This window comes from Apteryx mantelli, chromosome 27 (genome assembly GCF_036417845.1).
Source record: "Apteryx mantelli isolate bAptMan1 chromosome 27, bAptMan1.hap1, whole genome shotgun sequence".
NCBI lineage: Eukaryota > Metazoa > Chordata > Aves > Apterygiformes > Apterygidae > Apteryx > Apteryx mantelli.
The window spans coordinates 328,715-343,652 of record NC_090004.1 but is presented as its reverse complement, the minus strand read 5'-3'; the positions used below and the strand labels follow the sequence as shown (position 1 = coordinate 343,652).

Sequence of the window (14,938 nt, the reverse complement as noted above, 5' to 3'; positions counted from 1 at the left end):
CTCAACTTAGGCAGTATGATCAGGAGACTACTATCTACAAACTTAAAGCCTACTAACTAGGGTTTATCAGGCTACATAATGATGCAAACCCCCCTTTCAATAACCAGTTCCTCCTGGCTTAGACTTATTCTGTAACAACATCTGCGACATCTGCTATTTTGCCAGTGCACTGGTAGGGGACTGGACCAGCAGGTGCAGCAGTTAAGAACTCCAATAATTGGCACAGATGGAGCACTTAAAGCAGCCTGCAGTCACAGCAAGTTGGATTCTCTCTCCTTCCCACCTACAAATTTGATTTTTTTGACCAAACTCACTCATGTTCAGGATGGTAACTTCTGAGAAACTAACTAGGCAATTTATTCCTCTGCATTTCAAATTTGGTCTATGATCTGGCTCTTTTTAGACCTAAAGTTTTTTTTTTTTTTTTTAAACTAAAACATAAGACAAGAAATTCTAAACACACACAGCTCCAAATCAACCAACAGTATCCACAGTCAGTCACCAAGTGACAAATCAGAAACATTACTAAATTACAATGTATTTACTAAATCTGGAATTGTGTTTGGTTAGGTTCTCTATCAGAAACCTAACTGGACTGACATCTGAATAGAAGTTTAGACAAAACAGAATAAACACTAAGATATTTTAAATTCGAATTGTTGAAAAATGCTGTCATCCTCCCTATATTCTAGCGTCAAAAAGGATAACAGTTTACTCTTCAAAGTTACTTGTTTGGAACATATGACTGTAAGAGATTGATCTTGGTTTTGTCTTTCCAGTCATTTTAATTTAAATTAAAAATAAAACCAAAAACAATTAAATCATTAAATAAGAACAAGTTTTTAGGCTATAAGAATATTTCATTTCTTACATCATAACAGTTCTCCCACTGCTAACCTAAACCTTCTAGCAATTTTTAGTAGGATGTTATGTTAGTACACCTTAAAAAGGGGATACCAAACCCTACTTATCTAGGGAGACTTCCCTTCCTTTCAGGAGCTAAAAAATACACCATCAAGTGACTAAAAGCAATTTAGTTTCAGCTCAGAGACTAAGTTTCCTCTAGATGAGTTGGGACAACATGCCCTTGGGTCAGTTTGAGGCTATCAGGAAATAAATGGCCCCCAAAATGGTATAGTTACAGTTCATTGGCTTAACTTGCCAGACCATTTATGTCCATTTCAACCATCTGCTTTGTTCCTCTGTAAAAGAGGGCTACTTTCTTTTAGCGTACTACCTCATTTAGGGTAAATAATGTTACCATACCTGCAAAAATTTGAGAGTTGCTGCCTAGCTAGAAATTTAATAATAATAATAAAACATGTTTTATACCAAAAATATTTCATTAAGAATAAAGAGCTTGCAGGGCAGGGAATATACACACTAAGTTCTTGTCATCTTCCAGTCAAATTGGAAGTTAGGGAGGGAAGGGAACACTTGGTTTAACTTGACTGCAGAAACTCAACACAAATCTAGGAACACTTTTGCAAACGAACTCATGAGAAGCACCTATCCTTCTTCAGTGTTTTAACAAGCTTCACTACCATTCCTCTTTCACTCTTCTCAGTCACACAACCCAAGAATACATCCTTATTCCTCTCCTGACATTGTCTGTAGAATCTAAGAGATGACTGTTTTTAAGTTTGAGGTGTACTCGTGTGAGTGGGATTATGGGCATTAGCCTAAACTCAGACTTACTCAGGATGTTTACTCACAGATTTTTGAATGGTCTTTCCCCAAGAAAGCAGACCAGCTAATCACCTTAATATTCTAGAAGTGACCAGTTATGATTAAAACATTCAATTTTCAATTCATTGTTTTACTTTTAACTGATTGTTTCATTTGAAAATCCTTTTTATTGCTACCTTTAGCCAGCATTTGCCTTGCAGAGAAAGCCATTTGAAATTACAGAACATTCTGGGCTTCATGATTTTTGCAATAGTAAAGGATGCTATTAACTACTTATTAACTACTGTGCAGGAGAACTGCTTTAAGGAGCACTTTAATTGGCTCCAAAAAACTGGCAGATTCAAGCCAAGCTTTGTAATCAGTAAACCACAGAGCACTTCTCAGCTTTGTTACTTTGTTTCTTACAGAGGAACAGGAGATTCTTGTAAACATAGATCTTTAATTACATAGTTATATTATTATACATGTGCACTAAGATCAAGTCAAGGTACAAGAAGGTTCTAAAAAGTCCAAGAAATAACTTTTCAATATATTTAACAGAAATAGTTCACCAGCCTTAACTCTTAGGAGAACAGAAATCTGACTTCAAGTCTAACCTAGTCTTTGTAAGCTCCTTCTACAGTAGGCATTTTCAGAAGGGTTAGATGGTTGCCATTCTGGATGCCTGCTTAGGATGCAATGAATTGTATAATTCTCCTTACTCATTATAAAGACCCTCTGATGTCCAGTTCAGATAAGTGTCCTGCAGAGACCTGAAGTTAAATTGGAATATATCTGCCCCCTATATATGAAAAACATTTAAAAGTGATTGAGAGATCATCTACTTTTTTCTTTTTTTAATAACTGAAAGGCAAGTAACAGAGGAAAGGTTACAGCATCCTCTACAGAGGCCCTGGATTAATATGTAATTGCCAGTATTAATATAACTTTACTTCACATGAGCCAGGTATGGAAGGGGATGAACATACATTGTCTATTCTTCAACAAATTATTTCTCTTCAATCCTCTCCAAGCTATCTTCACTTATATTCATCCTTTTTGTAATATTTAGTTTCTTTGCTAAGCCCTGTTACACCACCTACACCATCCTACTCTGAACTTCAAATTTCACTCAATCTTGTTTCCTTTATTACAGTTAATTCGCTCTTCCCCACAGGTTTTCAGTCATGTCCATCTCCCATTCTCCAGAGCTGCCATTCTTTGAGTTCTTCATCTTTCTCCAATCTCTCTCTTCCCCCCTTTTCATTAGGCCCAACAACTCTGAGGAAGATGACAAGCAACAAAAATATTACACAAGTCTCCCCCTTCTCAAAACAGTGGTGTGTTTAAGAGTCTGTTTTCACCAATTCTGTGCAAACGATGCAATACCTCTGATCAAGCAAGTAAAGGAACCATAAAACACTAATCCCCCTATTGCCGATTATTCATGCCAGCATTCTGGCACTGTAACTCCACTGAGCTTATACTTTTATCAGTTTTGGTTACAGGTGAAGTTAACTCAATAAGCCACACTGTCCTAAGACACTGCTTTGATACCCAATGCCTTCCTTTTCCCATAAGTAGTTCGATTAAATGATCACCACAATTTGATTCAATTTATCAATCTTCATTCTAGCTTTTATACTTGAAGTAAAAACTGAAGTGTCTTCTTCTGTGTATCTAGATACAACAGATAATTGCACCTTACAATTGTTAAATGAAACTAAAAACTGAGGAGGTTGTAACTTTGATTTCTAAGCAATTGAACATTAGTATCCAACCTTGCAGCCAATAAAATCGCAGAACATGCTGCAAGTTAACCATATATCCCTAAAGAACAAGTATATCCCTCTAGTACAAGTACAACACAGACCGAGTCTGCAGTGAGCAATTAAATGCATTCATTGATCCTTCAGTGCAGCAAACTGAAGGGAATCTGGCTCAAATTGAAGAGCTTATCTGATGGTGCAGTTATCCAGATACTTATTTTTCAAAATAAGTATTTTTAAAGGGAGTTCTTTTCTTTAGTTTACATGTGAACTGCTTAAAAACACTGTAAACCAGTCTTCCAGTAACTCACTGGGAAGCACAGATATCCGAGTTGCTTTTTTTAGTATACATTATCATCCCACAGTTTCACTGAGGCTTACTCAAAATGTTCAAGTCTAACATTTAAAAGGACACCAAACACATTTAATTCTAACCTTGAGGTTAATAAAATAAGAGGTGTGAGAGATCAGGAGGCAACAGAGGCAAGAGCTGTATGACCACTGTTACGACTAATGTATTAATACAAGTCATTATTATGCAACAGAGCAAGAATGATTTGTTCAGACTGCTAAGAATGAGTTTAGGATTCTAGAGCAACTGGTTCCAAAGATTTTCAGCTCTTCTTTCTCAAGTTAGAAAGATTTGACCACTTGAAGTACTAGTATTTCTGAGTCAGAAAGGACAGCTTTCCATTTATACTTTGCTTACGAGGGGAACTTAAGTTACAAGCCTTATTTTATGTTTTCAGGCACATCTAAACTTGGATGCAAGCAATGTAATACATACTTATCTACAACAGCAGTTAATACAAAATGTTCTTTCCTACTGTAGCCTGCAGATAGGACATTTTCTCTTTTGGAACTCTGCTGCAACCGTTCTACTCTTCAGATTCAGTTCTTAGTATTGCAGAAATAAATTCCAAAATGCTTGATAAACACACATTAAAAAGGGACTATGAATTACTAACCTCCTTAATGGAGTCTTCATTAGGCAGCATAGAACACACACATGTGATGTAGGCTTGGCGAAAAGATGAAACATTTGCAATTTCTGAAGAATCTGCACACAATTTTGACAAGAAAGTAGCTTGTGGGATGCAGTTTGACTTCATCAAATGTTTTATTCGCATCTGCAGAAAGGAAGGCCCTTCTCGTGTAATCAATTTATTAGCTAGGAAAAGAAAACAGCCTTTGAGAATATACCCATTTACAGCTGACACTTAACCGAAATTGTCTCACTGTATTCACACTTTATTTCATAATAAACTCATTTAAGTATGGTCAGCTTTCTTATGAAACTCTAGGTGGGATAAAAAAATAACAGCAATAATTAGAAAATTTTCTCCCATACGAATTCAGTACAACCGAGTAGGGAGAGAACGCTAGGCTATAGAAGACAGTCACATCAAAAAATAGCATCTTTTAAAGGCAATAGGGAATTATGCCACAGCAGTGGCTAAAGGACAATGCTTACACCACATAGTGTTTTGAATAGGATACCAGTAGTTGAGCTGAACTGTATCCAAGGTTCAGTATCTTCATTTTTAATTATAGCTTCATATTCTAAAGAACCAAAACGCATTTCAAACAAAGCATTGTGTACTAATTCCAACCAAAGATTTTTCACCCAAGGTGTTAAAAACCCAAGTACTGCCAAAATATGCAAAATGAAGTTCAGAGTGAAAAATGTTCCTTTTGTGGTACTTTGAAGGAATAGTGTATGAGACATACTAGGCTTATGATCTAGATCAACCAAATACAACTAATCATTACGAGAGATGGTCAGCTAATTGAATATTACCAATATAACTTCAGAGTATTTTTTATTAGTAGCGGCAAAATTTACTTAATGAAATTCAAACACCTGGGAGCTCCTTGAGTTAGGAAATTGGAACTATCTTTATTTTAGGTCAAAAGCCAACTGAGTTAAAAATCACAGATTTAGTTTCTCTTTCTAGGTACTCAGCATGTACTTTGTCTTACTTGAAGAAATAGTATGCTTCAAGAAAGCTATGGTGCCGTTTTCTGCTTAACAAACATCTACAAAAAGGCAGCTTGATAGTAGTCTCCAGATTTGTATGCATTTCAAAAAGACAATAAAAAATTAAGGGGAAAAAGAGCTAATACATTCTTACTTATACTGGATGTAATATATCTACCAAGAAATAAACTGTCTGACAATTTGTATAAAAAATTACAAAAATTCCTGAGACATTCTGATACACACTAGAACCACTGTTCTGCAGCAGCTGTAGTCAAACAGCTACCTGTAAAGCCTGCAAGAGTCTGTATTAGTCAAAAAAGGAACGTCTACTTTGGAATGACTGTTTACTGAAAGAGCTATTGCAGAAAAAGTGATTTTCCCTATGTTACAGTATCTTGCTCCTGGATGTGAGGTGGGTAGCTGAGGAACCAGTAGTATACAAACTTTTGGAAGAGGGGATTGCATATAATACAAAACAAGAAAATTCTCAAGCTTTCTGTACTTAAGTTTTTCTCCAAACTGAAGAATGCATGTTCAAAAATACACAGCACTAGTTGGCAAAAGGCTTACAATGCACACCTAAACAGAAAAATTATTTCAGAGGCCAAGTACATACTATGCGACTGTAGTGAAGTTTACTGGTATTCTGCAGAATTTTTCTTAGTGGCCCATTAAATGTCCTTTTAAGGTTAAAATCTGTGGTACTGGTCCACACTTCACAGAAAAACTTCAGAGCAGTAAACTCTTGGCATACATGACACTGACACTTCATGTTAAAGGAACTTCAAGGGAGAAGGTTTAAAAAAAAAAGCTGTCTGACCAAGAGATAATCTGCAATAAGATCTCCAGTTGCTAGGAAACAAGCCTTCTCTCTTCCTTAAAAATTATATCCATATATCGCATTGTGCCTGAAATTTTAGTAAGGAAAACTAACAATGCTTAACTATATATTCTACTTGATGCAAGAGACTACTACCAGAACAAACCGGCCAAGAGATCACTGTTAAGGAAAAAACTATGAAAAGTCTTGCCTACTCAAAATTGAAACAGAGCAATCTATTCAGGCAAAGTATACTATTTAAGAGCATGTCAGCAGCAGTTTTTAGTGGCCGCAAGTGCTCAAAGAAGTTCTGTAATCCCAGTTTCTACAGCTCCTGACTCACAAAATAATTTTTTTTTCCAGAAAATTTTTTCAAATCACAAGAAATAGGAGAAATTGACATCTCTTATTCACCTGCTCTAAGAATGATTCAGATTCTTCTCCACCCCCATTACACAGCTAGACAAATACTCAGCAATAGCTCAAATGAAGTTTCTACCAACATGTTGGGGCAAACCAGTCAAGACATGGGAAGTGTTTTAAGAATACCTGTATGTACATGCAAACTTTTGTTTCAACACTCACACCTTTATTTTTAAAGCACAGATATGAGACTTACTAATGAAATATAGAAGGTGTACTCACTGCTGGTATGGACAAGAGGGTTCCGCTTGCTGAAACCTTCAGGAGTGACTAGTAAGCACTTTTCCCCTCATACCCCTGCATTGAGAAAACTGCTCCTCCATGCCTAAGGAAGTGTGTACAGAATGTTGCAAGAGACAGACAAGCTCTAGTCCCCAGTCAAGCAAGATGCAAGTGAGTTAGGTAGGAGGAAAGCTCATGTATCAGGCTCTAGGAGTTCATTTTATCTTAGCAACTAGTTTTCCTCTAAACTGTCTACTCATCCAGCAATCTGCTTGCACCAGCCTTCCCTTCCCTGAAAACACAACAAAAGCTGATTTTGCTGGCTATTCCTCAGAACAGCTGTTCTTCCCTTCTTACTTAATTTTGTACCCATCCGTACCGTTAGTTTCCAAACATGCCCATGAACAGATTTTTTTGCCTCTTGGAGACCTATGACTGTGCTTTATTTCTGTTGAATGTTCTGTCCCATTGCTCTACTGAGCATCTCAGTACTGAAATAGCTTACTATAAAATTAATGCCAAGAAACCTAGCAACACGTCCCTCTACCAAATCCTTTGGAATGGTAAAAAGTCAGCACAGTTTCAGGTTCTAAAAGGCTCTCTAATCGCAAGACTAGACAGTAAGGATATAAGAATTCCCTCCACCCAAAACTCCTGGAGCATAAGATGAATTTGAGAGACAATATTACAAGTACCAACTACATAAAGTCTGAATGGCACTAAGACATGAAGACACTCCATAGTCACTTCAAAAACTGCTCAAGAAAGAAACAGCATCTTGGGTGAGCATTTCCACTGAGAGTACCTCTGGAATAGGAAAACCCTCTTCTAAGTGCAATGAAGTATGCTAAATATGCCCAAATGGCACTGAGAAGCTGGAAAAGCTCTCAGCCAAAATCTGCCTAGTTTGTGTACTGTACAATAGCAATGTGGTAGAAAGATATCCCAACTCTCCTATAAACCAACAATAGGTCAGTTCCTTTTCAGGGTCATACATATGTGTGTGTATACACACACATACGTTGTATGTATACACACACAACTTTTAATCTAACCAAGACAGACTTTAACATTTCAAGTTTTCAAGATCTTTGATCAAACTGAGCATTTGATCATCATTAGCATGAGCTACCCTTTCTCAAGGTCTGGTGGGCACATTGAACTATTCTCAGATTTGGTTTACCAGTGGCCCATGGCAGCAGAAACAGTTTTTAAACATACACCATACATAAAAGCCAAAAGATAGTTTCTTTGAATAGTTCCTAAGTTTTAGAGGACTGAAGTAGCTTTCATTTACAATACTTCAGAAGATATTCTGTGAAAGTTTTTTGTTCTACTGAAGGGTAAAATGGTAGTTGGATTAAAACTGAGAAACCATTGTGCTAGAGCTCCTTTTTGAACCCCTTTCTCAACATAACCTCAACCTAACAGCAAAACTTTCATCCCTGCTATCTGCAGAAAGCGCATTTTGATTCCTACTGTCTATATCAAATGGAGGCCGGAAGTCAGAAGAGACTAAATCTCCATGTAACTGGCTATAAGAGCATCACACAGATCAAAGTGACAGAATTAAACACCCCCCCCCCCCCAAAAAAACCCCTACAAACATACACGCCCCCAAACCCATACAACCACACATACACAAGCAGCTTGGTAACTAATCAGTGACTTAAAATAATCTGTTACAGCTACAAGTATTTAGCTGATGAGAACATATTTTATGATTCTTGAGGAAGAAAAGGATCAAGTTAATCCAGCAGACATCTAGAGACAGTTCCTTAATCCAGGCTCCAATCATGTTTACACAAGGCCAAAAGAATAATTTCAGCTAACCAGAAAAATAAGACTTTCCACAGGTCAAATAACATCACAGCAACACCTGCCTTTCTGGTACAGAGAAAGGAGACTGAAGGAAAAAGTGGAAGTGAAAAGACAATCAAAAAGTTTTTACTAATTGTAACACATAGTATGATACAGCTTCATGGATCAGTTGATATTTCAGTGGTAACATATGCAGTCACTGAATTATACCAATCTGATGATGTAAGGAAGATATAAAAGTTACATTAATAGCATAATCTAGAGGTCAAAAGACTTTCTTCATGATATGTTAGCATGGATTTTTTTATTTTTCATTTTGTCGTGCTCCACAGTACAAGATATGCAAATTTAGTTTGACGAATACACTATTGTCAGAAAAATTAGATGAAAGCTTTATATATGTCCTCAATCTATTTTTCTCTCTTCCTGTAACATTTTAGAGTTCTATGACTCACAGTGACTCATGATGTGTTATGGGGATTCTTCTGAAACATTATTTAATAGTTGGCTACAATTACAGGAGACCAAACCCTCTGGCCTACACAGTCCTTCCTGGCCATATGGTCTCTCCTTTGACAATCCTCTGCATCTCCTCAATACCTGTTCAACATGTTCTTTAATAAGAACAAACCCCCCCTCCCCCTCGCTTCCATGTAAGGGCATGAAATTATATTATTGAAAGACAGAAGCATTACTTTATAGTATTTATAGCCACTAAGAATATTCATTTTCCCTCTCAGTTACTAGTTTCTCCTCTCCATTACTAATAACGCTACTATTTTCATCTACTATTATGACAACATTTGTAGCAAAACAGAATAACGGAAACAAAACAGCACTATCCTGTCACACTCTCACTGTCTTTCTACATGTGGACACTACCACCGAAGTTCTCCTACTACTTACTGTTTCCTACACTGTCTGCTGAAAGCACTGAACCAATATCTAATGCATCTTGCTTGGATACTAAGATAACACATTCAGGTGCTTTGGAAAGCTCATAGAAAGATGTCTTAGATATGCCTTAGCGACAATGTTGAATGTTGAACATGAATAAGTCACGAGGATGACACTTTTCTCGGTTTATCTGCTCTTAGATATCCTGAGACTGAGAAGAGGGAAGAAAAAACCTAACCAAACTAAAACAAACACCACAGAGAACCATGAAGTTCTTCAAGATTGCCACAAAAGAAAGGCACTCAGTAAGAACATCTTAGGCAGATCTTGGGTTCTTAGAACTGCCTTTTGTTTAAACTGTCCAACTCTTTGCCTTATCTGATTTACTTCAGAAATCTTCTTTTAACAGACTGGTCTAATATGGGATTCAGAGGCCCCCATTTAAGACCGGTTAAGCATGTCTGAGACTATTCCAGACTAAGTGAGAATGCGCTTGCACAGTTGCAGAAGCTAGTATTTTCAGAATAGGTCTGATGAATGTCCTGTTACATCTGCTTGCATCATGTGAAAGAAACACCAGCAAGGAAGACTTGCATCTGTTGTACCTCTGTTGGGCATGTATTCAGATCTAGCTAAACAGACAAATGTGAATTGAAGTACTCTAAGGAATTAATAGTTTCAAAGTTGCCAAGTGATCTCAGAAATGGGAACCTACACAGGTCTAAGTCAACATGGTCAGAGGAGTCATGTGTCATTGAATCAGTTTCTCACCTGCAGAAACTCAAACCCAAATTAAAAGCCAGGGGACTGAACAAACAAGCTCAACCCTATTATTGCAGAAGACAAGGGGCAGTGTGAACCACCATCACAAGAAGTAACAAGGACCTCCTATACAGGAATGAAGAAATGCAGCAGGATCTTCTAACAGTTCAGTAATACAGCCATTGATAAAACTAGTTGTGCATAAGAAGCAAATTAACATATAATGGAATCCATACAGATGCACATGAGGAAATCCTTCTACTGAAATTCACATCAGTTCTCCAGAACAAACCTTGGCTTGATAAATGGAGTTTGCAAGCCTAAGCAACTGGGCCATTAAGTATCATTGGTACACCACTCCAAGAAAAGGGTTCCTCAATACAGCTGAAGACTTTTAGGAAGCACTCCTTTCCAGTAAGACCGTCAAGTTTTGAACTGCAACTCCTTTTCAGCAGAAATGCACTAAAACAGCAACTGTGCAACTGGATGACTTAATACTACACATGCATACCTCAGAGACATTGCAGGTTCAGTTCCAGACCACTGCAACAAAGCGAATATCGCAACAAAGCGAATATCGCAACAAAGCGAATATCGCAACAAAGCGAATATCGCAACAAAGCGAATATCGCAACAAAGCGAGTCACATGAATTTTCTGGTTTCCCAGTGCATATAAAAGTTATGTTTACACTGCACTGTAGTCTATTAAGTGTGCAATAGCATTATGTCTAAAAAAACAATGTACATACCTTAATTAAAAAATACTTTATTGCTAAAAAATGCTAACCATCATCTGAGCCTTCAGCAAGTTGTAATCTTTTTGTTCATCGAGGGTCTTGCCTCAATGTTCATGGCTGCTGACTGATCAGGGTGGTGGTTGCTCAAGGTTGCAGCGGCTGTGGCAATTTCTTAAAATAAGTCAGCAATGAAGTTTGCCGCACCGACTGACTCTTCCTTTCACAAAGGATTTCTCTGCACCATGTGATGCTGTTTGATAGCATTTTACCCACAAGAGAACTTCTTTCAAAACTGGAGTCAAGCCTCTCAAACCCTGCCACTGCTTTATCAACTAAGTTCATGTAACATTCTAAAACCTGTGTTGTCATTTCAGCAACGTTCACAGCAATCGTCACCAGGAGTAAATTCCATCTCAAGAAACCACTTTCTTTGCCCACCCATAAGAGGCAACTCCTCATCTGTTACAGTTTTGTCATGAGATTGCAGCAATTCAGTCACACCTTCAGGCTCCACTTTGAATTCTAGTTCTCTTGCTATTTCCATCACAGCTGCAGTTACTTCCTCCACTGAAGTCCTGAACCCCTCAGAGTCATCCATGAGGGCTGGAATCAACTTCTGCCAAACTCCTGTTAATGTTGATATTTTGACCTCCTCCCACAAATCACAAGTGTCCTTAATGGCATCTAGAATGCTGAACCCTTTCCAGAAGGTTTTCAATTTACTTTGCCCAGATCCATCAGAGGAATCACCATCTATGGCAGCTGTAGCCTTATTCTGTAAGAAAAACATTTCATAAGACTTGAAAGTCAAAATTACTCCCTGATCCATAGGCTGCAGAATGGATGTTGCGTTAGCAGGCATGAAAAACGCCATTAATCTCGTTGTACATCTCCATCAGAGCTCTTGGGTGACCAGGTGCACTGTCAATGAGCAGTAATATTTTGAAAGGAATCTTTTCTTCTGAGCAGTAGGCCTCAACAGTGGGCTTAAAATATTCAGTAAACCATGTCGTAAGCAGACGTGCTGTCATCCAAGCTTTGCTGTTCCATTTATAGAGCACAGGCAGAGTAGATTCAGCATAGTCCTTAAGGGCCCTAGGATTTTCAGAATGGTAAATGAGCATTGGCTTCAACTTAAAGTCACCGGCTGCATTAGCCCCTAACAAGAGAGTCAGCCTGTCCTTTGAAGCTTTGAAGCCAGGCATTGACTTCTCCTCTCTAGCTGTGAAAATCCTAGATGGCATCTTCTTCCAACAGAAGGCTGTGACGTGTACGTTAAAAATCTGTGTTTTAGGGTAGCCACCTTCATCAATTCTCTTAGCTAGATCTTCTGGATAACTTGCTGCAGCTTCTACATCAGCACTTGCTGCTTCACCTTGCACTTCTGGGTTATGGAGATGGCTTCTTTCCTTAAACCTCATGAACCAGCCTCTACTAGCTTCAAACTTTTCTTCTGCAGCTTCCTCACCCCTCTCAGCCTTCATAGAATTGAAGGGAGTTAGGGCCTTGCTCTGCATTAGGCTTTGGCTTAAGGGAATGTCGTGGCTGGTTTGGTCTTCTATCCAGACCACTAAAACTTTCTCCAAATCAGCAGCAATAAGGCTGTTTCACTTTCTTATCATTCGTGTGTTCACTAGAGTAGCACTCTGAATTTCCTTCAAGAACTCTTCCTTTGCATTCACAGCTTGGCTAACTGTTTGGCGCAAGAGGCCTAGCTTTCAGCCTATCTCAGCTGTCAACATGCCTTCCTCACTAAGCTTCATCATTTCTAGCTTTTGATTTAAAGTGATAGACGTGCGACTCTTCCTTTCGCTTGAACACTTAGAGGCCATTGTAGGATTATTAACTGGCCTAATTTCAATATCGCTGTGTCTCAGGGAATAGGGAGGCCTGAAGAGAGGGAGAGAGATGGGGGAACGGCCAGTCGAGGGAGCAGTCAGAACACACACGACATTTATCGATTAAGTTTGCCGCCTTCTATGGGTGCGGTTCATGGCGCCCCAAAACAATTACAAGAGTAACAAAGATCACTGATCACAGATCACCATAACAGATATTAATGAAAAAGTTTGAAATATTGTGAGAATTACCAAAATGTGACACAGAGACACGAAGTGAGCACATGCTGTGGGAAAAATGGCGCCAATAGACTTGCTCAACACAGAGTTGCCGCAAACCTTCAATTTGTAAAAAACACAATATCTGCAAAGCGCAATAAAGCAAGCTATGCCTGTAAATGAAAAGCTTCAAGACAGGACACTAGTATGATACAGCATTATTTCAGGGCATGCTGGAGATGGGCCTAATGTTGTTTGGAGTAAGAACACTTTTACCATACTACTGAATATCGTAGGTGAACACTGGCAAAGATTGCAGCCCTACCTTAGTGGGTTTTTTTTTTTTTTTAGTGCTTTCTAAGCACACAAAGATAACACATCCTGTGAAATAACTGTAATCTGTTTCTCTTTTAGTTTATTCAATACTACAAACTTAATACACCTCAGTGAGAGGCTTCTCAAAGCCAGAAGGATTATGCTAAGGAGAAGAGTTTGACTTAAAACCCCTTTTTGTGCTGCTTTAGTTCTAAAGAAAATATTTTATGCTCTTTTCCCTCTCAATTTTTAAAAGTACATGATAGCACAGGTTTAACTCATCAGTTATTTAACAAGGCAACTAAAAGGAACATCTGCAAGTACTTAGCAATACCACTAATAGATAGGAAAAAAATTAGTGAGTAAAGTAAGAGAGTTTAAGGGAAGACTTAAAAATTATGTAAAAATCAGGCTAGAGATTCCTTTTCCTCACCTCTCAATAAGTTCTGATTCAAACCCTCATTTCAGAAGGCTAGTCACAATGAGCTTCTCAGCCCAGAGTTTAAAAAAGGAAACCTTCACTCTCCACAGTCATAGCCCCTATATATACACACACACACGCCCTTATATGCATTTTCTGTGCTTTTGAAAAGATGTGTGCATACATAATTCCTCCCCACCAGCCATTTAGGACTAACAAATCATTTAAAAGCAGAGTTATGCAAGACAAACCACTTCAGGGAGCAAAACTCTGTATTTTTTATGGAAAAAGAAATACTTCTTTTCAAAGATGGAGTTTGAAAAATATTGAATCGATGGTGATAAAAGTATAGCCCAAGTGGAGCCGCATTAGTGATGACACATTATTCAAGAGTGCCAGTGAGACAGTTTCATCATAAATATCATTTAGTAGCAGATGAATACTACCACACAAAGCAATTTGAAATCCCACTTCCCTTCTGATTTCAAATCACTGTTTCCCCACCACAACTACATCAAGTTCCTTCTTAATAACCCCTTCTCACTACTAAAAATCACATTCTTACCTTCCTCTGTTTCTACTGGTTGCTGGGATAGAATTTTAAGAAGAACTGGATTTTTCCATACTCCTTCCCTTGTGATATCCACCAGTATTTGAAGATTGTTATTCCCAAATTCCAATAAAGCATCATGTGAATCCTACAAAATGAAGGGGGAAAAACAAAAAACAAGAAAAAACACATCCATTAGAAGTTTCTGCTAAACATTAGAACAACGCAGCTTTGAATTATCTGCCCTATTTTATTGTATTCTAATAATTTCACACCATTTTTCTATATCATTACAATTTTGACATGTTTGTCTTAGGATTTTAAGAGTACCAAAGTCCCTACACTTGTCTAATCCTACAGCAAAGCTTCCTAATTTCAATCTGCTAAAATTTAACCGAAATGGCTTCTTAAACTGAAAAGCCTAATCTGCAGTGGTAGCCCTTCAGCATTCATGACACAAGTATGACATGGTAACATTCATGACAAGTATG

At 37.9% G+C, this 14,938-nt stretch overlaps 1 protein-coding gene across 3 annotated transcripts in view; it reads right to left on the bottom strand.

Annotated features, from left to right (window-relative positions):
• Nucleotides 1-14,938, bottom strand: part of RLF (RLF zinc finger) — a 58,495-nt gene that overhangs the window by 18,338 nt on the left and 25,219 nt on the right. For all 3 annotated transcript variants that reach the window (XR_010886463.1, XM_067311739.1, XM_067311742.1), the window contains exons 4-5: nucleotides 14,463-14,595; nucleotides 4,406-4,608 (exon numbers count right to left, since the gene is read on the bottom strand). Coding sequence is in view for 2 of the 3 variants with exons in the window: in XM_067311739.1 (XP_067167840.1) it covers nucleotides 4,406-4,608; nucleotides 14,463-14,595 (336 nt within the window). In the remaining variant the exon portion in view is untranslated. The remainder of the gene's footprint in view (nucleotides 1-4,405; nucleotides 4,609-14,462; nucleotides 14,596-14,938) is intronic.